The sequence below is a fragment of the Callorhinus ursinus genome, unplaced genomic scaffold, assembly GCF_003265705.2.
Source record: "Callorhinus ursinus isolate GAN/ISIS: 27379988/994484 unplaced genomic scaffold, GSC_fseal_2.0 scaffold25, whole genome shotgun sequence".
NCBI classification, from domain to species: Eukaryota; Metazoa; Chordata; class Mammalia; order Carnivora; family Otariidae; genus Callorhinus; species Callorhinus ursinus.
Window position 1 is genome coordinate 11094228 of NW_027397087.1, and position 27624 is coordinate 11121851.

General features: G+C 33.4%; 1 protein-coding gene and 1 long non-coding RNA gene across 6 annotated transcripts in view; one reads left to right on the forward strand and one right to left on the reverse strand.

The window, feature by feature from the left end:
* Positions 1-26706, forward strand: part of CTDSPL2 (CTD small phosphatase like 2) — a 78715-nt gene extending 52009 nt beyond the window's left edge. For all 4 annotated transcript variants that reach the window (XM_025883922.2, XM_073876931.1, XM_025883920.2 and 1 more), the window contains exons 6-13: positions 3408-3486; positions 3761-3872; positions 6048-6134; positions 16166-16228; positions 16333-16412; positions 19403-19529; positions 21031-21126; positions 21757-26706. In XM_025883922.2, coding sequence (XP_025739707.1) covers positions 3408-3486; positions 3761-3872; positions 6048-6134; positions 16166-16228; positions 16333-16412; positions 19403-19529; positions 21031-21126; positions 21757-21822 — 710 coding nt within the window. In that variant the 3' untranslated portion in view covers positions 21823-26706. The remainder of the gene's footprint in view (positions 1-3407; positions 3487-3760; positions 3873-6047; positions 6135-16165; positions 16229-16332; positions 16413-19402; positions 19530-21030; positions 21127-21756) is intronic.
* Positions 1-27624, reverse strand: part of LOC141369991 (uncharacterized) — a 71963-nt gene that overhangs the window by 36271 nt on the left and 8068 nt on the right. The window lies entirely within an intron of this gene.

Consider the following 27624-nt stretch of genomic DNA (forward strand, 5'->3'; position numbering starts at 1 on the left):
ATCTTTCCCTACATCCAAACTTTGCAGCCTAATTCTGGATCCTTATAAAGGCCTACCATAATTGTTGGGTCCCTGAGCCAGTTGTCATGGAAATGTAGAACATATGAGATCAGAATTTATTACCTCTGAGGGTTGTGGTATACAGATGTATAAAGCTAAAAGATGAAACTGTTCCATCATGCTTAAAAATGCAGAAATAAAATTGAGGATGGTCATCTTTTCCCAGAGGGACAAGATCTTGGGCTTTTGTTTTAGATTTGTCTTTTTATTTCCTATAATGCCAGGCATTTGAGAGACCCTAGCACATATGTATTGGTTCAGAAATGTAGTTTGGCATAAGGACGTGGAATGATGTTCTTCCCTTGAATATAAGGGGAAACTTGAAGAAATATAATCAAAACGGCAGAAAACATTTAAAGAAAAAATGCTACAGTTATGAAACTTCTATATAGGGCAACCCAGTAATACCAATATGAAGAGAAAAGCGACATAACAGAAAGATTTATTTTAAATTGGTCAAATAAAAGATTAATTTCTATAGTGTTAAACGTAGGATCTATAATGTTAAATTATAATGTTATATTTTTTAAAAGATTTTACTTATTTATTTGATAGAATACAAGCAGGGGGAATGGCGGGCAGAGGGAGAAGCAGACTCCCTACTGAGCAGGGAACCCAATGCGGGACTCGATCCCAGGACCCTGGGATCGTGACCTGAGCCGAAGGCAGACGCTTAACCGACTGAGCCACGCAGGCATCCTATAATGTTATATTTTAAGAATAATACTGAATCTGTCAAATCAACATGGATTATGTACATAGTTCATCCTTGGGCAGATAAGATTTGCAAAGGAATCTACTCTTCACCTGTCATTTTATGCTCATTCCTTGCCAGTGTTTGGGTGTATAGACTAAGTCCACGGCTTTGGACCTCTTGTTTGATGTTTGTTCTATATTTTTGTGCTGCTGTATAATCCTGTGTATTTATTTTTTTTCTGACAACTATGAAGATGGAGAAGGGATTTCTATAGCATTGGTGGTTTCTGGAGGGGGAGGGGAGTAAAATTTACTCCAGCTGTTGCATTCACTCATTTATTTCCTTAACTTTTATCGAACACCTATTTTCTGTGATGGACATTATTTATAAACATGAATAAGATAAATGCTCCTTGACCCTGAAGAGTACATTATCTAATTGATGAGCCAGGTAATCACAAAAATTACTGTACATTGTGGTGAGTGCTATTAGAAATAAATGTGCAGAATGATGAGTTGGCACACTGCATTCACTCTGGATCATGACAGGATAGAAGTAAAATTTTTGCTGATCTTAAAAGATGAGTATGAGTGACAAAGGTTATTACTTTTCCTTAACTTCAAGAACCTAGTCAAAGAGAACAAGAAGGAAGGAGGCTGGCTCTGTCATTTACCTAGCTTTGTGACTTCAGACAACTTACTTAAGCTCTCTGAGATGGTTTTCTTACCTTTAAAAGGGAAATAATTCAGGGTTATGAAAGCTAAATGGGATAAAATAAGAAAAATGCTTAGCATGAAGGCACTCAAATACTGCTTCCTTTCCCCCTTTTTCTGAAGTTAATAGGAATTTGAAACAGAAGTGGTTAGAAGGTATATTTTTCCATTACCCCTTGTGCTAATGAAATGTTATTGGCATGAAATTACAGATGGACAAAAATTATGCTTTACCTCTGTTGTCATTCACTGAACATACCTAATACATTCTGTGTTACAAGGTAATACATAAAGAATTATTACATGATAGGGGTGCCTGGGTGGCTTAGTCAGTTCAGTGTCCGACTCTTGGTTTAGGCTCAGGTCATGATCTCAGGGTCATGAGATGGAGCCCCATGTCAGGCTCTACGCTCATTGCAGAGTCTGCTTGAGATTCTCTCCCTTTTCTTCTCCCTCCCTCTTTGCCTCTTTCCCCACTCATGCATTCACTCAGTCTGTCTCTCTAAAAGAAATAAAATCATTTTAAAAAGAATACATACATGGTAATAGCAAAAAAGATTTTTTTTCCTTTGACTATTATCCACCAATATTCCATTCCTATAGACAGATTATAGCAGTTTTAGTGAGTTCCACTGTCTTAGTCCTTTTGGGCTGCAATAACAAATTACCACAGACTAGGTGGCATATACACAGCAGAAATTTATTTCTCATGGTTTAGGAGGCTGGGGAAATCCAAGATCAGAGCACCAAGCAGATTCATTACCTGGTGAGAGCCTGCTTTCTGGTTCATAAACAATTATTTCTCATGCACCCTTACATGGCACAAGCTATGTGAACTCTCTGGAGGCTCTTTTCTTAATAAGGGCACTAATCCCATTCATGAGGGCTCCACCCTCATGACCTAATGACCTCATGACATCCTAAAGTCTCCACCTCTAAATACCATTTTGTGGGGACATAAACATTCAGTCTCTAGCATCCATCTTGAACTTTTATCTCTGAGACATTATGTCTAACTTAGAATTTTACCTTTTGTCCTTTCCTTGAATTTGTTATAATTATTGTCTTAGAAAATTCCCAGCATAATTTTTTTTTAAGTTTTTTGTTTATTTAAGTACTCTCTGCACCCACCATGAGGCTTGAACTCCTGACCCTGAGATCCAGAGTCACATGCTCTTCCGACTAAGCCAGCCAGGCTCCCCTCCCAGCATTATTTCTAATGCTCTGTCATTTGATAGAATTTTAGCTTAAATGTAGGATGGACCATTTGTCATGGAATAGAGAATTACTTCATGATTATTTTTAGGTTGCTTGTAAATTAGAAGTAAAATAAGGCCTCTTCTAAAGCAATGGTTTCTATATAAAGCAGCATTTTTTAACTTTTGAAAAGATTTTAGACAGCCTTGAGATTCCTATAAAAATGTACATACAACATTTTTCATAAGTCTTCAGGGGGTTTCTTGAACCTCTTAAAGACTGTTCATAGATCTCAGGTTAAAAACTACCTCTCGGTCTAAGGTCAGCGCTGCGTGTATATGTACGTACAAGGTACTTTGCAAAGTGTCACTGCTTACAAGAGCCCTGTGAAATTTTTATGTTTATACCTATAACATCATGCAGTTAGAAATTGAAATTTTGTGGAGTGAGTGTATGATTCTGGTAATAAGTAGTAAATTTTCTCTTTGCTGTGAGGGATTTTAATTCTGCCAGCCATGATCTAGCTTCTATTTTATCTATAATGGCAGTTTTTTTCCTCTGGATCTGGAGTTAGATGTATGTATTAATAAATTTGCTTTGCAATACTGTTTGTAAGTTATTTCTGTCATTTCTTGAACCTAAAATACATAGGGCTTCAGGAAAATCTTATATAAAAATGGTAAAAATGTATACTTCATAGTGAGTAAAAATAACATTTTGTTTTTCATTTTATTAAATAGCACCAGTAACTCCAGATAGTGGTTATTCATCAACTCATGCAGAGGCTACCTATGAAGAAGACTGGGAAGTATTTGACCCGTGAGTTTTTTGTTTTTTTGTTTTCCTTTCCCTCTTGGAGCAGAATGAAAGACATGTGTGGAGGGGTGGCTGAATGGTATATTGCAAAGAACATGTGACTTGTAGGTTACTGAAATATTTTATATTTTTAGTTTTATTTACCTTTCATAGGTTCGGTTTACTAGATTAAAATGTATTATTTAATTAAAGATTTAAATATGAGCTGAATTTAGTAATATGTCTTATATTTATAAAATGTAGAAATGTTGAGATTTTCTTAAAATTTGATTTGTAGGTATTATTTCATCAAACATGTTCCACCACTGACAGAAGAACAACTAAATAGGAAACCTGCTCTTCCATTGAAAACAAGAAGCACACCAGAATTCTCCCTAGTTTTAGACCTGGTAAGTATATTGTATGTACTACAGGTAGAGAAAATAAAGGAGTTAAATTTCTTTTTTAAAAACTCTAGCCCAAAATACCTACGAGGATAAAAGTGAATGTAAATAGTCTTACACATTTACTAAACATGTCTCAGATGTTCTGAAATGTTTTTATTTGAAGCATAGTCAAATGCCAAGGTCCTCAGTTTGATTGGTATCAGGTACTCTTTGAAAATAAATTAGGCTTTCATTTTTGTATTTAAATTAGTTCTTTCCCCCATATTTCTGAGACCCTTGTGATTTTTTTTTTTTTAATTTCCCGATAAATTCTTTCATTTCATGCTTGGATTTTGCCTTTTGGGGGGGGGTGTCAGGATTATATTTCCTTGAAGAACCAAATATTCTTTGGGTCCCAATGAATTAACCTTATGCAAGATTATAGTCCTTTTTGTCTTATTTTTGTGCAGTATCTAATACCAATAACTTTATTAATAAAACTCCCAAAAACATGATGTCTAAATGCTAATAAAATCTTTAATATGCTCTCTTGGTGTGTTAAAAATTTATGTTTTAGGGTACCAGAAGTGCTTTGAGAACTGAACACCTACCTATTACATAATATTGGGAAGCATTTTATTATTTAGCCTTTGTTACTGGTATCCTGTAATTGGAAATGTGGTTTATTTCTCATAAAATTTTTTTCTTGAGGAAAAGTTTATTATTTTAAATCTTAACTAGCACGTATAGTTCTTTTTTGAGAGTTCAGCACCTTAGCCTTTGTCTAGCCAGAGAGAGGTAAGAGAGGTCTCCAGAGGTCCTAAGTATTAGGTATTTATTAGAGGATAAGTAGCAAGAGAAAAATTTTGAAACTGATCATGAGTAGTGTAGATTGATGTGCAAGTTAGTGGAGAAACTGAAAAAAGAGATTTTGCTAGATTTTTGTGTTAGGAGTTGATGTGGTCATGATAGCAAGCTTGACCATATAATTTTTAATCCAATGTGGAGGTAAACAGAAAAGAAAAGATAGAATTTGGCTTAGCATAAATGAGTAATTTTATAGAAATAAATGAAGAATGATCAAAATTTAGATAGTCTATAGATGAAGAAGTAGTAGAATTAGTTATGATTCAGTTGAAGGAAAGAGGATACCTTTTTTTAAGATGCTAAGACAATACCTTGAAATGTGTAGACTGATATGCTATTAAAAGAAAATGAGGCATGTCTAGAGTATTTTTTGCTCTTTGCCTCCCCAGAGTTAACTTTAGGTTAAAAGAAACACTCCAGCTAATAAGATGTGGAATCACAAGGTATGAACATTTGTGTTTCATTTTAATTCATTGTAAATGCATTGGAAAATTTTGGGGTTAGGATTGGCAGCTTTTTTTTTTTTTTAAAGTGTTTTATCACTTACTACAAATAGAACTGTTTTTTAATCATTCAGTATTTAAGAAATATAAATATTTGCACATATCTTAGATGGAATGATCCTCACCTTCTTATCCTCTTAATAAAAAACAGGGTTTGGTAATCAAAAATGACAAGTCTTCATTGACTGCTAATTTAGTTAAATAATGTTTTTGTCTGAAACATTCAACAGATACTAAGGCATCCATTTTACAAAATAAAAAACTTTATAAAAGTTTAAAGGATAAGGAGCTATCTGAATAGGATATATGTATTTTTAAAAATAATTAGATTCTAAACTTCCATTTGCTAATTGTTAAATAAAAGGAGCATATATTTATTTTACTTATCAAAAAGTTGGCAACTGCAGAACTCAGAACACTGGTTCTCAGACTTGAGCATGCATCGGGATCACCTAAAGGGCTTATTAAAATATAGATTGCTGAGCTCCTTTTTTCTTCATCCCCTTTTGAGTTTTTGAATTATCACAAGTGGAGCTGGAGAATTCACATTTCTAACTAGTTAAAATTTTGCATTTTTAACTATTTGCATTTCTAACCCAGATGATGCTGATACTACTTGCTGGTCCAGGAACCATACCTGAGAACCAGTGGCTTAGAAAATTCTATTCCAAATTGCCATGCCACACACAGGAATGTATGATAAATATAAAATTCCGCATATGAATGAGTGTTTTCATAAATGTTTCTGGTGGTCATGGGTACATAAAATTATCATTTGAAATTTTCTTTTAATATCTTGGTTCATTTGGTGTGTGCTTTTTATTTTAAGGATGAAACACTAGTACACTGTAGTCTAAATGAGCTAGAAGATGCAGCACTTACTTTTCCAGTCCTTTTCCAAGATGTCATTTATCAGGTAATTAAAAACAATTTTTAACTTGATATTTAGCCTGTTAGATAATGTTCTGAACCAAGAAATCTTTTGTAATTTTATTTGTGTGTGTAAAGTTTAATGTGTTTTTTCCTAATGGATTTCATCAATATATTACTGATTTATTAACACAAAGTAGCATCATGCTAAATAATTACATAAAACATTAAATGTTACCCCAAAATGTCAACTTTTTTAACCCAGTGATCTCTGCTAGTTTCATAATCTGTTTGCCAGCAGGTGGAGGCAGGAGCACTGACATCATAGATCCCCAAGAAGAACTTGCCAGGTTAACACCTGGTGTTTTGTTTTTTGTGTTTTTTTTTTCCCAAAAAAATCCAGTTAGTATAAAGAAACCTCATTCCTTGTTCATTTTTATTTCCTTTTGTAGTAATATGGCTTGTAGATTGCAGTTTGGTATATCTACTTTATATTAATCACAGAATTCCAGGACACTTCCGGTTATTGCTTTAAAAATCTGGGTAAAAGCATTTCTTCCTCATCTGTGTTGATGCACAAGTAACCATGCAAAATGCAAAGATCATTTACATTTCACTGTGAATTATGTGTGTTGGCCATAGTTTTTTCTTTATGTTTGAGATTTTCCTATCATAAAATTTCAATTAATTTATACGAATACACTTTGAAAACTGCAAAGTGCTTTTCTGTGGTGGTGGTGGTTACTTAATTAGCATTACCTTCATACATACCAGTTGTTGAAGGGTTGGGAAAGGATCAAAAAGTTTGTTCTTTGTTAAGAGGAAGCCAACCCAAGGATTAAATAAAGCCACAGAACATTTACTGTGTGAATGATGCAAAGGTGTTCATGGCTGTTTGTGCTCTTAATAGGCAGTTAGAATATGGTATAGTTTTCTTGGCACATGATAGTTACTGTCTTTTGGGAATCAAAAAATTTCAGAGTTAAATAGAAGGTTGTGGTTCAGGATCTGCTTTACCTACTTTATCTTGTAATGAGTCGTAAGAGAATTTATTTTAGCAATTCTTGTTAGTTCTGGTTTAACCTAGATAGGCATTGTAGGCATGCTAATATTTTGAGTACTATATTCATTTCCCTTTTATGGAGGCTTATTTTAGTTCTGGCTTTTGATTAGAGAATGAGCAAAATATACATAAAAATAAAGGATTGTAAGATTTTTGTATTTCTTTTTAACTGGATATTATTTGGCTTAACGTAATCTCTTTTCTTAATAAGACTTTTTTTGCCAAATGGGTTTTTCTTTTTTAGTTCACATCAAGGACAGGAGTCTTGTGGCAAATATAAATAGTATAGCAATATCTTAGTTCTCTCTTTTTAGCTTGATAACCTTGTTTTTTGTTCAAAATTGCATTCAGGCTTTGAGTTTGGAAAGTTGTTTTGAAAAATATTAAATAATTATTTTGGAATGACTTCTTAAGCTTTCAGATTTGAAATTTGTTTCTTGCAGATAGTTTTGGTTTGTTTGTCATTTTTAATAGTTAAGTAAGAAACTTGGAAAGTAGATGAGTTTGATTCTTCCCTTTCATGAGCATTTCTTTTTATTGTGACCATAAAATTGAATTTTTTCTTGCTGCTTCCACCCTTTCTGCCTTAATTCTCTTCTTTTTTTTTTTTTTATAAAATTCTTACTATTTTTATGTGGATCTGGATAGTTGTCTTATTTTGAATAAAAGTCTTGTAGCAGTGCATACAGGTAATACTTAATAAAAACCATATATGTACTGCATCTGCCTCTGGAATTCAAAGAACTCTTTTTCATATATATTCTGAGTTATACTTTCAGAAACTGAAAAATAAATGATCTAGCCTAAATTAGGAGCAGTGAGCAGGAAGTTTGAATCTTATAAGTTAGAGAGATGATTGCATTTTATTATTATGATTTATTAGTTACTACATCATGTACAGAGTTTAGTCCCCCTTCAGTAAATTTTTGAGGATGTCCATAGTTAATATTGAGTATAATCCCTTGGATTTCTGGTTTTGGCATAGCCATTCTGTCTGCTTTTTTAAAAAGAACTTTGAAGAAATCTTGGGTTAGGGTTCCCCTAGTTTTCAGACCAGCAAGCTCCCTTTAAACAGGGAATGATGTCTTTTAAACTTTCAGTGGTGTTGTCTCCATCTACTGGCAAAGAAGAAATATACACAAGGGTCTGAGATGATCTAAGAGATTTTGGAGAAACCACATTATTAGGTAAGATGTAACTTACATATTTAACCACTGCAATATAATGTGGCCCACTTAAAGGTAGAAACCTGTAAAATACTGTATATACTCTTAAAAAATAATTTATTGAGGTGAAATTCACAACATAAACCATTTTTAACTGAACAGTTCCATGGCATTTTATCTATATACTCTTGAATCTGTCAGTTCCATAGCATTTACATAGCATAGTGTATACTCTTAAAAATAAACTGGTAACATTAAGGTAGGATCAGATTCTTCATCTGAATCAACACCAAGTGTCCTCTTGGGACTTATTTTAGTTTTAGTTTCTTTTTGTGGTAAGTTTGTTATGGTTGACCTATATCTAATTTTCATTCTACTTGTTATTTTTGTTTCTTTCAAAACAATTTAAAGTGTAAATTGTTTTACATATGTTTTAATCATCTATATTAGGGGTTGGCAAACATTTTCCTGAAAAGGGCCAGTTTTTATTATTTTAGGTTCTGCAGTCTCTGTTCCAAATACTTTTTCTGCCATTGTAGCATGAAAGTAGTCATAGACAGTAAGTACATAATCAAATAAGCGTGGCTGTGTCCCAGTAAAACTTTATTTACAAAAATAAGTGACAGTTTGTAATTTGACCCACAAACCATAGTTTGCTGACCCTTGGTGAAATAATTATGAGAGTATATACAGTAAATTTACTCAAATTCTAAGTGGAAGTAAGTAATAAAATGTTCATCAAAACTCATATAGAGAAATTTAAAACTAGATCCACTGTAATAACCTGGTTGTGGGCTTTCTTAGTTTTTTCAGACGAAAGTTTAAGGGAAATTTAAGGTGACCACTACTCACATTTAAAGATTGCCTGACTAATGGTATATACTCTCCTTTTGATTGATAAGTAGGACTCAACTCACTGAATGCAGGTGTCAATTTTTGAGCAGGTCGATTATTCAAGCCTCAGTTTAGTACATTGCGTGTATTTGAATTCCATTTCTCTGGGGGATAAGAAATCCTAAAAGACACAATCAAATTAAAATTTGATACATGTTACTACTGACACTATATGGATAGACTGTAGTTTGTGTAGTTGGAGAGAAAAAGTCATTCGAAAGAACTGAGTTTTTAAAGTGAGGGTATGGCACTCACAAAGGCAAAAGTAATGGATTTTTGTTTGAATGGGTTTTTTTTTTCCCCTTTAAATTGGTTGTTTTTCCATATTATTTTATAGTTAGTTATTGGGAAAACGTATTTGTTCATAGAATGGTGCAAATGCATTTGATATCTGAAAAAACAAGTGCATGATCAGTTCCAGTGCACATATTTAATCTTTATATTTAGCTTATATTGACACATTATCAGGAAATCCATCTCGTGGTGTTACTCAGTTAAGAGGTCTCCACTGTATTTAGTTTCTGTTCCTGCAGATCCACCAATTCAAGACTCTAGGTCATCTCACTCCCTCTTCCATCCAGAAGATGACTTCTATCCACAAGCAGGACTGAATCAAAAGACAGATTTTTCACTTAGCTCTTGAGCTGAACCACCTCCTCAATGACCTTCCTCTATCTCCATCAAGAACTGGAGCTCAGTTTTTTGAAGATGTAATAGAGCTACTCAGCCCAAACGTGGCTAATTGAAGACAAAAAGAAGATGCCTCATATGTCTCACCACAGTACAGCCAAACGTAACTGTGCTGTCCAACTCCTCATTCTGTAAAGTATGGCAGGGGCATCTGATTTTTGACTCTGTTCACCAATAAGACTTTAGCCAGTCAGTGGCTTTCTGAAGATCAGTAAAATCATCAAACTTTGGGTCAGCTGTCCAGAAATCAGATTGTGGTAAGCACTCAAGGAGAGATAGGTTCCGTAGGGAGCTACTTGCTAAAGGGTGCTTTGTTTTTATTAGTAGAGGTTGCTTTTATGGGAAAAGTTGGGGGGAGAGGTGGGTGGGAAATCATGTTAGCAAAGCTCCACCTCTTCCCCATTATTGTAGTTTGTTTGTTTTCTGGGAACCTTATAGCCTAGGATAATTTTCACAAGGATCACAAATATTTTGTACTACAGAACAAGAGGAATAGAGGGTCAGTGGCTTCTTTCTCCTCTCTATAGTCTTTCTTAGAAAAGTCAGCATTATTTTTGCTTCATGAAGAAAAAACAATCATGTAAATGAAGAGTTTTGTAGTAAATATCTAATCAAATTTTTCCTTCTCTCAGGCTCTGACTTAAATTGACAGTAACCACGAGGCATTTTTGTTTTGACCTTCATAAAGCATAATTTTTGTTGTACAAAAGTAGTATGTATAATTGTGCCTTAAATAAAACATTTGGGGTCGTGGACACTTAGTTTTGAGGATTAATGTAATATTTTAGCTGGTAGGGTACAATATTTTGATAATTGTAGGTTAATATTAAAAAATAATTTTAAAGAAACCTTCCTATGCTTATTAGTAAGTATAGTCATTGGTACTAATTTTTTCATTGTAACTATTCATTATTGACTTCTAAGGTTAAAAAAAGAGCTGAAACCTATAGTTACCTACTTCTCAAAGATGATAAAATGTATTTCATGAGGAATTCTTCGTATTCTTTTAAATGTATCTTAAAATTAGAGGCAGTTCATTTTAAAAATGCATGGAAAATTCTTGTTCAACAGCTAAAAACTTTTTGCAAATTTAGGAGAGGTAACAGTTGATTACTAAGCATATTTATAGACAGTTTAGAATTTGTTTTTAAAGGCAGCATTTTTTGTTTTACTAAAATGACCTTTTTTTGCTTTTAAAATGACTAAATTTTATGTAAATAAAAACACAGCAATAGCTTATATATATACACACACAAATATATATGCACACATTTAAATAAACAATATATGTAATGGCCAATTTTTATCTGAAGATTTTGCTTTGTTGCCAACTTAATCTATATGAATACCATAAGCTTCACTTTATCCCACGTAGACTCTATAGGAAAATCCCTTTTCAAATTTATTTCTATTTAGTATAATGTTTTGCAGAATCTTTTAGTTTGGGGTTTTTGTTTTTCTTATTCGTTTCCAGATTGGTCTACAGATAGTATCCCCAGCAGCCATCTACTTGTTGGGACTGTGTTAAGCAAGGGATGACTATAATGTCACCCAGTGGGTTATGAAGTTGAGGTCTCCACAGGGCCTACCTGAGCAACCCTCTTCTGTAAACAGGATTTAGGTTCCATCTCTGTGCTCTAGTACTGATGCTAAGAAAATGTTAACTAAGTTAAACAGTTAAGCTATCAGCTGATGCAATTCATGATTTAAAAGTATAGACTGCTGCTGTACAGCTTTCTCTTTGAGTTGAGGTTACCCAGTTCTGCCCCATAGAATCATACTCATTCCCACTATTCTCCTTATGACTGAGTACTTTTAAATAATAAGGTGGATAGTAATAATAGTTGGCAGTCTCAGTGTGCCAGGCACTCTTCTAGGTGCTTTATATGTATTATTTAATCCTCACAACAACCCTATGAGGTAGGTACTGTTATTTTACCCATTTTATAAATGAGGAGACCAAGGTGTACAGAAGGGTTAACAAACTGGCAGTCACTTATACACCTATGTTATCTATGAATAGTTAGATTTTTCAGTTATTTGTAGCATCTCATTCTTCACATTCCCCAGCTTTGTTGGTTTTCTACTGCTTTAAAGTCTTACTGCTAATTAAATAAGTAGCATTTACCAGTCATCTTTTTATTTAAAGGTGTCATACTCTTTAAGTAGGTGAGTCCCACTGAACTGACTGTTTTTTGTTTTGTTTTGAACCTGTATCAGTATGGGGCACCTGGCTGGCTCAGGTGGTGGAGCATGCCACTCTTGATCTTGGGGTCATGAGTTTGAGTCCCATGTTCGGCATAGAGATTACTTCAAAAAAATTAAAAATTAAAACAATTTAAAAAGCTTTATCAGTATAGCAATAAATTCAAAGGATATCATGGAAAAAATTTTAATAAGATGTTTCTTTTTGGATATGTTAAGGTTATATTATCTGTGCTTACAACCATTTAGAAATATTTTTCCTTAGGGGCACCTAGGTGGCTCAGTCCATTAAGTATCCGCTTAAGCATCCGAGTCTTGGTTTCAGCTCAGGTCATGATCTCATGGTCCTGGGATCAAGCCCCGCATCAGGGTCTGCACTCAGCGCAGTCTGCTCAAGATTCTCTCCCTCTCTCTCTCTGCCCCTTCCCCTGCTTGAGCTTTCTCTCTAAAATAAATCTTTTTTTTAAAAAAAGACATTATTTTTCCTTAAAAGATTTACACGTAAGGAATTTTTTTCTTCTTCACTTGCCCACAAAGTGATGGCTGCTTTGGGTGTTTTCTTCTCCCTCTCCTCCTCCTCCTCCTCTTTCTTCTTTTTTTGGTCATGCTCTTAAAGTTATCTATGAAATTAGATAAGGTTTGGTAAACTAATAGAAATTATTCAGTTTATATAGCTTGACATTGCATACTTAGTCATGAATTTGAACTTAGACTATCACAAAATATAATCAATTTTACTTTTATTAAATCTAGTTTTGCTTACCATTTATGGCCTGGTGACTATATATTTACACAATTACAGGCTGTTCTCATTGTCTTAATACCAAAGAAAGTATAGGCTGTCAGGTATTGTTTATAAGAAGGAATGTTGATGTACTGTTAATGTAATAGTTTGTTATTATATATTCATTACTTTTCTATGTAAAATTTAAATTTTAGCAAAATCAGTCCACAACAGATTATATACAAGATTAGTTCCATTATCACTATTTTGCAGGTATTATTCTAGTAGATTTTATTTTTAAAGTTTTGTATTTTGAACATATTCATAAATTCGTATCTTTGCATAGTAGTCAGTCCTACTTAAGACGTATCTTTGGGTATGGTATTTTTATATAATTGTTTCTTTATAGCATTCTGCATTATTTTTAAACTTTTGGCTTTTTCAAAAGGTATGTTGTTCAGTGATGGAAGATTAAAACTTTGTAAAGAGAAGTTTGAAGAAGGATGGTTAGTGAAATACTAAGTAGAGAAAGAACATGGAAAATAGGAAATAGGCAGTTCAGGACAGGAATCTTTGTGATGAGAAAGTTAGGAGAAGATAAATGTAGTTAAGAGCATCTGTGGAATAGATTTGGAAGCATTCTGGAATGCCTCTGTGCATTTGTTTATTTCTATATCTCTGTGACCCCACACAATAAATGATTGTTGTCTCTTTTTATTATACATATCTTACAACTGTTTTCTGTTTCCTACTAGACAGTACTTAGTGTTTGACTTCTATAGATTTCTGCTTTAATATATCTGTCCAAATGACTTAGACCCTGCTTGCCTTGTGTCTCAATTTCTATTTTTCTCTCTGAGATTTTGCCTTTGTAGCACATAGCAGAACTTCCACCCCTGCTCACTGTTACCTTGTATCTTTCTATATTCTTCCCCCGCAACCACCTTAGTTTCTGTATATATATTTTAATACAGAAACACCTTCCTGTTCAAATGGTGAATCTGTTTTGAGGATAGGAATTTCTATAGCTAACAATTAATTCTATTCTCATGGTAAGGAAACAGCCTAGCAATATATTCCCCCATCTTTAGTGCCACCTTTCATTCTCTGTAAACAAGTACATTTTTAAAAGTAATGTCAAATTTTAAGATGTATTTTTATATTAAGAATGGTCACAGTAGTAGAATGTATAATGAAGTTATAGTTTTGATTTAATCTGAAGTCATGTGTAAGAAGTTGGAAATGTCACCTTTGTATGGTGTTCACCTTCCTATGCTTGGATAATATTGTTTACATAGAAGTTTCCTCTAAAATGGAAGTATGTTAGGGTTCAGAGGAAACAAATCCCAAATAACAGGGACCTTACTTAGCTTACTTTAGAGTATGGAGCAAGTGATAACAGATATTGAGAACAAATGAAATAATTTATATAAATGCAAAAATAAAGTATTTTGGTTATTAAATGCATGTAAATAATAAACTTCCTTAGGAACAAACAAAAGGCTTTGATGGTTCATAGTTCATCAGCCTTGAGATGAGGTCATTGGGAAAAAGTATTGACTAAATTGATGTTTTTTTTCTTAATCATCACAAATCTATTTTTGAAAAGACCCATAGTTAATAAAAATGTTCTTACCAGTTAAGGCAGTAGTAATATATCTGAAATCTGTCAGTTACTTGGGTTGGCCACAAAGTACACCAAATGTTTTTAGGATGAAAAATGTTAAATTTAATTAGAAGAGCAGCTCTATAGTTAAATTGTTGTGCCTTATCGTAAATGATAGTGATTGGATACCAAAGATTTGGTTATTTTTATTTGGTCTAGGGGTATGGCTTCACTTTGTTTTTGATTAGTCAAGAAACTGAAATAAAATGCGACTAATAGGATTCAAAACAAGTATACTTTATCATCCTAGCCTGGAGGTAGGGGTAGTGATACTATTAGCATAGTAACAATTGCTCAAAATTTGTCTTCTACAAATGATTAGTTTTTAAGGAAACTCAGTTGTTGTCCTTGTGTAGTCATATAGGCTTGCTTCTCTTTCTCTGTTTTGTCTATATTGCTTAACTTTGGGTAATTCTCTTTCATTTACTCAACAGGTTTTTTCTTTTTCTTAATCAAGTATTTATTATATATTTGGCATTGTCTTATGCCCAAAGGGCTCTGGAAACTATAAAGATTGGTAGTACAATGGTCGCTACTTCCTAGAATCCTTTGCATGATTTCCCTGTTCTTCCCTAAAACATTCCCAGAACAAGATTTTTATCATTTTTGTGTGGTTGTGTATTAATGACAGAATTAAATTTTCATGAAGCCTAGATGTTGAATTTGTTGTTACTAGTGGTTTGTTTGTTTTTTTTAATCTGAATCCAGTGAAATCTGGTGCATAGGTCTTCTATAAATATTTGTTGTTCATGGTGTTTGAAGTTAATAATCACTGTTGAGTATAAAGTATAAAATTTTCTTTTTATAAAATTTTGTCACAAAATGAATATAATTTAAAATCTTTTGTAAATCCATTTTAGTGATTGCTCATGGTTTATAATTCTGTGCTTTTTGAATTCTAGAGTGTATTACAAGAGCTACATTAAATGTAGGCAAGAAGATAGACACAAAGAAATAAAATAATGTATATAAGGCAGTTTTTTGGGTACTGTAGTTTTTCCTGATATTGCCAGTAGGTTTTGGTATCTGGTATTTGACTGTTACATTTTCAATCTTGAGTAGCCCAGTAGTGCTAATTTAGATGCCATGTCTGAATCAGTAAATGTAGAACAAGATTGAATTCTGAAAAATTCCAGTATTTAAACCCACCAATCCAGACATCTCTTTCTTGAACATTACTTATCTTAATAGAGATTTAAAATAAAGGTATTATTAGCAGGTGATTGTTGAGAAGAAATTCTGAGTATAGAGGAAGGTCATTGAGACAGGTCAGCTAGAGGTGGACACACAGCCTGCCTAATAATTGGATGGATGCTACCTGGCTGGAAGATGGAGCTGATTGGTGGATCAAAATCTCAAAGGGAAACCTTCCGTTTTTAATTTAAATGTTTACTAAATTTATATTCCACAAAGTTCTATTATATTGTATGCTGCCATTTAAATATTAAAAAGTGACATCACCAATGATTATTATTACCCTGCCAAAAGATTGTTGTGATTTTGGGTTTATGAAATATATTTGGTTGAGTGGTACTTAGTGTACTTTTCCTATTACTTTAAGATATGAACTTCAATTATATTCAAAGTTAGAACACAACATCTCTTATAAATAAGTTGTTTCTACTTCTATATGTCTATTTACTGAAGGCTGTCTTTGTTATTTCTTCAGGTTTACGTGAGATTAAGACCATTCTTCAGGGAATTCCTGGAACGAATGTCTCAGATGTATGAGGTAAACATGCTTAAGCTAATTACATAAGTATTTTTATTTTATTCAATATAGTACCCATATTTAGATCATGTATAATGATTACTTCTTTTCCCCTGAATTTGTAGATCATTCTTTTTACTGCTTCTAAGAAGGTGTATGCAGACAAGTTACTGAACATACTAGACCCTAAAAAGCAACTGGTCAGGTAAATTTAATTAAGAAATAGTGGAAATGTCTGTCACACTGATCTATGAAATTACTATGATTCTATTTAATTTTGATGGCCATTTTCAGTTGGCTGCATATATAGAGATTGGTTGTGTTGAATGGTGAAATGAATTTTTTTAAGCCCCCAAACTCTTTAAGAGTTCCTAATGATATAACTCCAGACAGACGTTCTTTAAAGGATACAAAAGTCAAATGTATATATTCACTCACGGTTCCATCTGTATCCTCACTTCTTTTGGGACTGGGGGGAGATTGGGGGTATGTGGAATTTTTCACTGTGTGCATGATACTTTCTCTGAGATAATGCATGTTATATCACCTTTTTAATGGCATAGAGAAATAAAGGTTAATTTTAACAGAAAGGATAAATTAAACTCTTTTGCTTTTTTCAAGAGCAAATTTGTCCTCCATGGAAAGGCAACATTACATGACTCTAATTGGAAATTGCAGTTGGTTTAGTCACTCAAGTTATCCTGATCTGGACTCAGTGCCTTGTGTGTGTCCTGAGCCAGCAGATGCAGTGTGTTCCTGGTTAGGTGGGAGTGCCTTGGGTAATTTTAAAACAGTTTGAAAATTAGTTCCATTATTTCTGTCAACTGAAGTGAGATATTAAGACTGCTAGCAGTCTTGCTGCATCCTTTAAGATGTCGGAGTTAGTCTTTGATGTTTTTGACCAAGAGCTGTGAGAGATGCCAGAAAAGGCTCATAAAAGCTTTAATAGCTGGGAATTAATTTTCCTGAATACTTTCTTCCATATTTTTGTAGTGGAAAATCCTAATTTCTACTGTTAATAGGACCTTTGTTATTGAGTGGTTGCAACTATGCTAAAAGACTTTTTTCTCACGTCCACACTTAGGAGATTTTCTTTCTTGTAAAATAGAACTGTGATTTTTTTTTTTTTTAATCTAAAGGATCAAAATTTGTCCTTGTTGTCACTTTCCATTTTATCTTCCATATAAGCAAGCATCAGATACAAAAATGAAAATGGTGTTTTCTATTCATGAAAGTATAATACATGCTCATTTTACCTAACTTTAACAAAAGTACACAAATGATTTTGCTTTGATGACTTCATTCATTCTGAAGATTTCTATTCAGCACCTCCAATGTTCCATGGAACAGTGGTGAGCAATACAAGCCTTTCCCTCTTAGAGCTTTCATTTTACTGGGGGGCAAGTCATAGTCATGGAATTATGATGTTACAGATTAACACCCCTCTTTTAAACTAGTTTTATAAAATCTACATATTTGGGAGTTTAAATTTGTTTTATGTAGTTGTATTTGAGTCATTTAAAAAGGAAGAACTTTTTAAACAGTATACTGAATTCATTAGAGTGCTTAAGGGAATTATGTTGAAGACAAGGTATACTCCGAAATTCCTATGATCTGTGAATCTCACGAGTCCAAATACAAATCTGATGACTGGCAGAAGTAGTTTCTTTCTAAAACTGCAAATACCTGCTACTGACCCTCAGACTCCTGAATAACTGGAGGGGTTTTAGTGTAATTTAATTGAAGTAATCATTAGTATCCACATACATACTTATATGTCTCCTGTCTTGGGTGTGTTTGCTGCTATTAGGGAAGAAACATTAGTAACTTGCATTATGTGCTGCACCTGCCTCTCTAGTTTCCTCATATGTAATGTAAATGTTTATATAAATAAAAATGGAATCTTTTATAGGCCCAACCAGGACTTAAATTCTTTTGTCTGGTCTTAACCTTTTCAAAGTAAGATGGTCTTTAAGCCATACAGAGGTAGATACCATTTAATGAAAAGTATTCTTTATAAAACGGGAGGAAGAGAACTATTTTTACTACATTTTGTCTGGTTGGAAAACTCTGTCATCACCACTGGCACTGGTGTTTTTAAGGTTGAGTTTTTTTGTTGTTTTTAGAGCTATGGCAGATTTTGTTGGTAGAAAATGCCCCTTTCTTGAAATTCCATAATTAAAAATATAGGTATGAATAGGCCCTAGCTGTTGAAAAATTGTTTAGTGGGATTAAGACACAAGGAAGCCAAACTACCAAATTATTAATATATGCGAATGGAGCATTTCAAGGTGATCTGTATTAATTATTAGTATTCGGAGACTAACATTTTGAGTGCTAAATGAGATGATATAATTATGACAGTATATAAGTATTATTATAAAGCCTTTAATAGTTTTAAATGATAACAGCATTTTTTAGTTGAGTATCATTGGTGAAACATTAGTTTACATTTGTAATACTTAAATCAGAATTCATTTCATTCAATCCTTGTTTTTTCAAATGATCATATATACACTCACACTAAAATAAAAGAAAGATGGGTGTTTGGGAAAAGTTGAAATGATGGAATGTTTTGGCCTCCACACCTTTTCTCAAAAACTATAAGGGAAACTAAAAACATTTTTAAAAATGCCAACACAGAAACATTCCTTCTTATATTTTCTATTCTGGCATGTACAGGGATAGGGAGGCTGTGTGGTCTTCTGGTTAGAGCAAAGGACTGGGAGCCAGGAGGATCCTGGGTTCCAATGCGGGGCTAACCACTGACTTACTGTGTGACCTTGGGCAAGTCACTTGACCTCCTTGTGCCTCAGTCAACCATCTGGAAAATTGGTTAAAAAGCAGGACCTCGCTGACAACCAGATGCTGCATCTGAACTGAGCTTTCCTGGGTAAATAAATTACAAAAACAATTTACAGAGTTTTTAATCCCTCTTTATAATTTAATAATAACATTTTGGGATAAGCCGAAGTTCTTAAAGGCATGGTAATATTTGGTTGTAAGGTTTCAGTAATTGCTAACATTTTTAAAAGTAAAACTGTAGCCCAAAGCTTAGGCTCACATTTATAATTGAATTTCCTTTGTGAGAGAAAATAATAAGGCTTAAATTGTAAAGCCTATGGTATGTTTCAGAAATGTTGTAATTTTTAGAGATTTTTTTTTTAGTTAATTTGTTTTTATTTTTATGTTTAGGCATCGGCTTTTCCGTGAACATTGTGTTTGTGTACAAGGAAACTATATAAAGGACTTAAATATCCTTGGAAGAGACCTTTCAAAGACTATAATAATTGACAACTCACCACAAGCCTTTGCATATCAGGTAGGAAGGGAGGGTTGCTAAACAAATGCAGATTGGGGAAAAATATATATAATGAGAACAAATGCTGCCAAACAGAGTATGATGGGAGAACAGAATTTTCACTGATGAAATTTCCCGGTTTAGTGTTATCTTTTAGAATTAGAAATGCCAAATTGCTATATTCCTTGTGGAAAATTTTCTTTTAAATGAATTACAACACAGATAAAAATCTGGGTAGTAAGTCTAAATAAGAAGGAACTATAAAATATACATCAGTTAATGGTATTCTTAGCAGTTGTTAAGTAATTGTAAACATGTTTGAGAATTATAAATAGCTTAACCATGTTCTGGTATGTTTGCTTTGACATTCTGAAATAACTTCTTAGACTAATTTGTCAATATATTTATACCCTGTGTCAGTATTTCTTTGAAATATAACTTGGGGGTGCCTAGGTGGCTCAGTTGGCTAAGCACCTGCCTTAGGCTCAGGGTCCTGGGATCGGGCCCTGCGTCCAGCTCCCTGCTCTGCAAGGGAGCCTGCTTCTCCCTCTCCCTCAGCCTGCTGCTGCCCATGCTTGTGCTGTCTCTCTCTCTAATAAAGTCTTAAAAAAAAAGGGGGAGCCTTTAAAAGAAATATAAGTTGGACTAGAAATGAGGCATCCTTGCAAGATCTGTTTTACATTATGAATATTTTCATGTGATAGTTCTGAGATTTCCTTCACAATAAATCTGTGCAGAATAGGGATGGTGGGAATTGGGTTGGATGTAGGTAGAACAAGTAAAAAAGTAAAAAGATGAAAAAGGAGAAAAGGGGAAAACTGCATATGATATTGAAATATGTTTAATTTAGGTCATTGCTCACATTTTGAAATGTGTTTTTAAGAATTTCATATTGGTTCCTGGATAAAATCATTTCACTTGTCCTCTATCTTAAACACAGTATTCTGCATAAATGTTAAAGACAACCTAGAGATTATTTACTATAAAACAAATATGGTTTGCATTCTTGCTTCTAGACTCCTCTTCAGTGAAATATCACTGAATCTGTTTGTTACATTAACGCTGTTTCAGGTTATCCTGCTGTTTGTTGGGAATAAAACAATGAAATGTGACACGGTCCGAGTGTAAAAGTATAGGCTTTCTGGTAGTGTTCTCTTTACATTGGCAGTACCCCTTCATTCACGATACCTTGCATTGACTAATAGTAGCCATTTCTTGAATCAGTCAAGTAATATTTTGTTATGTTAATGCAAAACTTGTTTCAATGGATCTTTCTTGTTTAGTTTCATATACACTAGGGAGACATTATGCAGAAAAACAAATTAGGCTTTGATGTATTCTTTAACATCTGTCTCTTGCACTGTGGAGTTGTTAAATATGACAAGCAGTAACTTTGACGGCATTCCTTTTCAGAGGAACTTAACATAGATCAGTATTTCTTAAGTATCTGTTATTTCTCTTTCAAGGTTTTACAAACTAGTCAAAATGTAAATTAAGAGGATTTAACTATTTATCGTTTTAGCTATCTAATGGAATCCCTATAGAAAGCTGGTTTATGGATAAAAATGACAATGAACTCCTAAAATTGATTCCATTTCTGGAGAAGCTTGTAGAACTGGTAAGTATCTTAATTTTCTTTCTCTATTTTGCTTTTGTTGCCTCAACTCTATTGAAATAAACCTTTTTAATTGCTTTATGTGTACTGACATTTTAAGTCAACTTGGTGTCAAATTAGGGCAAAAGTTGGAAAGGATTACAAGCATTTCCTAACCTTGTAAATTATATTAAAATCATGCTTATCAGTATTTAAAAATTTGTAGACTGGGTGTTTTTATTTCATTGCGCTTCTTCTTGCAAGTCACTAACTAGTAGTATTAAATTGATTTCACTTTGCTTTCATTGTTGAGGTCTAGAATTCATGCTTATGCTACTAAAACTTTATTCCGGGGTTATTTTTTCCTAATATATAAAGTAGAGTTCAGTGGCTTAACACTTTTACCTGTCTTTTGGTTTTGCCTCTTAGTGCATAATCATTCTTTACAGAATTAAAACTTGACAGTTCTTTTTTAAAATCTAAATTTAATTCTTAGTTAACTGCTTCTATAGTATCTTTATGTTTGGCAAACAAAATAATATAAGTTGTAAAATAAATAGTATATTTTCTCTGCAAAGGAAAAATGTTCACAATGTTATGAGGGTCATATTTTTGAAATTACATGGCTTTTAAAATGTCTTTTTCTCCACACAGAATGAAGATGTTCGACCTCACATCAGAGACAGATTTCGCTTGCATGATTTGCTGCCCCCAGATTAAGTACAAAGACTTGTCAAATCACTGAAGGGGGAGAGAATGCAGGACCCTTTTGGACTAAGACAAAAACATTGCCATTACTGTTGAAATTTTGCATTTTTGTACCCCGTCTTGCTTTTCTTATCTTTGGTGCCCAATAATAATCAAGGGTTACAGAAAGAGACTTTATCTCAGATTGAATACACACAGTAGGTAGGCTAAAACAGAAGAGTCTTTAGAACTAGTGCAACTCCAGTGAAATTTTTTTATGTACAGGACATCTGCAGTTTATAAAGAATTCTGTTTCTGCCACCAGCAGTTTGACCTGTAGTCACACAGGATTTTATGATAATAACAGAGATGAAAATGGACTTTTATTTTCTCTCTGTTTGGTGCTCTAAGTGGGTTTGTAGCCACTTTTCTGTTACTTTAAGATTCTCATTTCAACAGGAATGGCCAGTAAAAGTTGTTTTATTTTTCCTGTTAAGGTTTATAACCTTTTTACATTTTTGACCTGTATTAGATTAGATTTTCATTATGCATTCCTTTTAGTTGAGGCGCTTCATAGTTTTCTGGAAATAGTCAATTTTTAGTTTTTTATTATACATTTGAATGGCCGTTTTCCTGCTTTGTCTGCCTGCATATTGTATATTTGTTTAAAAATATTCTCTACTTTTAGTCCATGTAAGTTTCATTTAGAAAGACATGCATTTATATTTTGTTTCTGTAATATTCTACTGTAGGTGAAATCTTTTAAAAAAAATCAAAGGACTGGGTAGATAAGAATATATGAATGACTAATATTCAAAAGATTTAAACCATTGTGATGGCATGTGTTCCCAAATGGTAATATCTTGCAATGGCACACAGATTTAATGGATAAAGGTATACCTCAGACTTCACTGTGCTCACCAATCTTTGAGGAGAATGAGTTTGGTCACCTGTTGGGCTTGATGTGGTTACTGCTGCCTTTGGTTTTCTCCAGGAATGAAGTATTCAGCACAGTGACTCAGTATTTTTAGTTATTTTGCATGGGCTGGTAGTACCTCTGTTATGCTCTTGGTTACAATCAATTTAAAACTCTGTGTAACAGTCTTGGTACCTTACAGTAGCTATGCATAATCCTGTGGCACAGTAAACTCCCAAGCCACCAATGCAGTTAATATGCTCTCATAGTGGTTTTCTATGCTATATGAAAATAGTCTTCAAGCCTTGGTTCTCTAATGCAGCTACCACAAGAGGTTGATATTTTTATAGTGGTGTGTAATCTCCTTTTCGGGAGGCTTTTTATGGAAGGTAGAATTTGTAAAAGTTAGTATGCTTTGCCTCTCAACTGCATTAACATGCCACAGGCTCAGACTGTTTTTGTGTAAAGGATGTCAAAGAACGGCACTTTTTCTAAAGAGAAGTTTGATATTTTGTATGCTTGTTAAGAAAGTACAGTATTGGAAATTAAAGGTGGACAACTGATAATTGAGGAGTATGTCACTTAATTTTTTATGTATATTACCTGTTTACTTGTACAACTTATTGTACAAATTACATGCAGCTTCATTTTCAAATGAATCCTTAAAATAAGGAAATCTTTTTAGGAAAACATTTAATTTTTGTATTTTTGATTTTAAAGGCATGAGTTATGTCAATTTTCAGTGTATTAATGAAGATTTTAACTTTTCATCAGGTTGAGTGTTTTCTTACTATATTATCTGTTGTGTATGTAGTTAGCATATTGTGTCACTGAACTGTTTAAAAAATCTAGCATGTAGAGCAAGCCTGTTTTGTGGAAAATCCTTATTCATTAAAAAAATAATCATGGCAGATTTTCTGCAAAAAAAAAAAAAAGCAAAACATTTGCAATTCAGAATACTGGTTTTTTTTTTATTTGTTTGTTTGTTTTGGTTGTTTTTGTTTTAATTTAAAGAAAGGTATTTTGCTTGCAGGAAAAAATACTCCAGATTCATTTTAATGAGAATCTTTGAAATGTATTTATCTTTAGGGCATCTGGGCATCTTTATGCTGTTTGTCTTCTGTCTTTCTTGAAATAAAATGTACATACGTTACCTTTACATATGCTCTTGTTCAAAATTGTGAACCCAGTTACATTTCTCTTTGCTCCCCTTTTATGCTCAAACAGTAAAACCCAAAACCTATACAAGATCTAAGCTTTCAGCATGCATTATAATTGCTGAAAGCTTTTCTGATTAAGTAAACACAGTCTCAAAGGGCTTTCCCGTAACTGAAAGGGAATTGTAAGCACCTGTACTGTTGTGCCTATGGGCACTTTAAAATAAACACCAACTTTTAATCCTCTTTTATTAATGGTAAAGCTGTTCTCAGTCCCATGCTAGGAGAGTTCTTTAAGTCAACTGACAAAGGAATCTAGCATAACAAGATTCTGTAAAGGAATAAAGAGAAATTTTATATGGCCTGAGAAAATTTCTTGAGACCAATTTATTTTTCTTCATTACTCGATTTGAGTCATTTTAAATTTGTTGTTAATACAAAATTTAAAATAATTTGTGAAGAGACAGTTACTCAGTTTCCTTCCACTTTAATATGTTTTACCTTCTCATTACCCCTTCTTTTCTTTAGCTCTTGGTAAATGTTATCTTAAACACTTCCATTTAGTTAAGTGGAGGTGCCTATTTTGTGAATTGAGATGTGCCCAGCCGCTTCAATTCAGGCAGGAAACATGAACTCTTTAAAAACTGACTGTAGGAAATGCAGGAGAGATGGATACCTGATAAGACACAGCAAAAGTGACCTATTTACACATTACATATCTGAAGTACATATTATAATTGTGATATTTCCAGTGATAAATGTCTGGCTTTTAAGACATTCTTTTAAATATTTGTATTGTTAGGATGTTTAAATCAGTTGTGTTTTTTAATTCTATGTAAAAATGTAGCCCTAATCAGATTTATATCACCATATTTCTCTTTGAGTCTTAAAAGAGTTGATAACGATTTGAAACCATAATTGTTTTATATTAGCTAGTATGTGTATTTATTTACCCGATGGCTTTATCTTGTTTCCCAAAATTGGGGGGGGGTGTTGAAAGCATTGTAACTTCTATAAATGGCTATTTTCTTGTACCTGTCAGTGAAATGGATGTGTACATTGTTTTTTTATATTTCTCTGGTTTTTCTGGTTTGTTTGGTTGTTGTTATTGTTTTGTTTTTGTTTTTTGTTTTTAGTGTTAAACATAGAATGGTTTAAAAAAAAAGTTATCTTTGGCCAATGACTTTTTCAGCTAGATACTACTTTCATTCAACCTTCTAAAGAAGTTCGTTTTCATTGTTTTGTTCAGTCAACTTGCCTGAAAAACAGAGAGACTTCATCTCATCAGTGAAGAAAGCATTTCATTATTCCTACACATCTTTACAGCGAGCACAGAATACTTCATAAGGACCAGATCTCTTCCACATCTTGTGTCAAACACATAAAGCTGAAATGTAAAGGACACTGAAGCCTTCATTTAATTGTACTAACATGATGGTGTTATATACCACATCCGTAGCTAGTTAAAGTTTTCTGAACTGACTTCTCTTTGTCTTCCTAGGTATTTATTTGTTATCTCTTTTAATCTTATGTATCTAAATTAACTTAGTTAATAGTTACCCACTGAATTACTATGCCAAGCAACTAGGAAAGAATGTTTATTTTATTTCCCCTTATAGGGGAAGAGTGGACTGGGAACAAAAATGTATGGGCCAAAAGGCCTTAGGTTGTCATTCATTCACTTTCTTATTCCTCTCATGAGCTATATTTGAGTACAGTATTTTTTCAGTGCTAATATGCTTGATTATGTCATTACTTTTCATATCTTCCCAAGGTGAAAACCTGCTAGGAACCTGTATAAAACACATCTTAAAATTTCAGATTAAGAACCACAAAACTCAGTATATTTAAATGCCACTTAAATTATTATTGGAATCCAAGTCTCACTCACTAGGATACATTTTTATAAAATGTTTCTCTGTATCTTGAATTGAAAGTACTTGCCCAGAGGCAAGAGTTCTGGGGATATAATGTGTTTTGAGAAATTTTTAAAAGGGGATAAGAGAGCAGCAAGTTTATATTTAGTTACTTTTTGGTTTTGATATTAGTATTTTAAAATACATCAGCAGTTCCCAAACCTCAGCATTAGAATTACTCTGAAGAGCTTATGAAATACAGATTCCTGAGGCCTAGCCCCTACAGAATTGTCTCAATGGATCTAGAGTGGGGCCTGAGAGTTCTGTGTTTTTTAAAAAGCTCTCCAAGTGATTCTAATAGCCAGCTTTGGGAAATCACTGTTTTAAATAATGTGACAGTGGTTTGAGAGTAGGCAACTAAATAAAAGTTTACCAGACATCTCTGTGGTAGTTTTTTGTTGTTTTTTTTTTTTCAAGCTGGGACCAGATTTTGCAGAACTTACTCAAGATACATGGAGGAATAATAAAGAAGATTCAGGCTACTGCTCATTATCATTCTTGTCTCATACTTTTTAAGAGTTTGCATTTCTAGCACTTGGAATAGTTGATCATATATATACAGCTGAAGGACATCCCTGAATGAGACCATTATATATATTAACTGTAAAATATTTCACTATTTTTTTATTTTATAAATCTTTGTAGAAATAAGCAATGAAATACTACTTTCATCTTTTGAAATGGGATTTTTCAAGGCAGTGTCCTTTTGGCATTAAGGTAGGGGGGAGTTAATATTCTCTCTGCCTTTTTCCATGTGAATCAATATAAAAGTCATGGATATTTAAAAATCTCAGTTTAATTTCTACATATTTACTATGCAGTATAGCCGTGAACAAGTAATGTAGACTTAGTTTTCTCATCTTCAAATGCCCTGATCACCCTACCTCACAGGGTTGTTGTGGGGATAAATAAAACTTTTATGGAAGCACTTTTCTTTGACGATATTTTATCAGCCATTAGAATCAATATCTAACAGCTTATATTTGTATAGTGCTTTTTTTGTTACAGGATTTTTTTCACATTACTTTCCTCTATGATATGTATCTTCAGGACATACGGGTAAGGTACACCGTAGGTTACAGACAGAAGGAATCACAATTTCTGGAACTACTGTTTGAGGAAGTAGAATAAAATCTGAATAAAGGGGTGGATTTTGAAAAGGAGATATGATGACCAAGAACCAGATTATGGTGAGCCTAAAATGGGGGAATTTATACTTGATACAATGGGCAAAATAACGAACCAGCATAACTACAAAATAGCACTCTGGTTCCAACCCAATCTCTGTGGTGAGACTTTTTTTCCCATCTTTATTGAGTAAAACTGATACTGTGTAAGTTTAAGGTATACATGTGATGACTTGATACATATATTGTGAAATGTTTACCACAATAAGGTTAGTTGACACATCCTTCACCTAATTATCATTTTTGTTAGGGTGAGTTGAGAACATTTAAAGTCTACTCTGATAGCAACTTTCAAGTACACATTTACCACACTGTTAACTACAGTCACTGCTGTAAACTAGGTCCCCAAAACATCAGATCCTCATACAACTGGATGTCTATCCTTTGGACAGCATCTCTTTGTTTTCCTCAGCCCCTGGCTGTGATGGGGTATTTGATGACTATTTTCCCTAAGCTCCCATGGAGTTTAGTGTACATACACATTTGAGAGGCCCTGCAGTACCCCTACTGTAGGCTTTAGAAATGACTTCAGGTGAATAGTTGACTTGGGAGTTTGGTTAATAAAAGGGTCGTTCAGAGTCAATCTGAATCCAAATCCGTAAGTATTCATTACTAGACAAAGTTTTCTGAGCCTTGATTTATTCTCTGTGCAAAGGGTG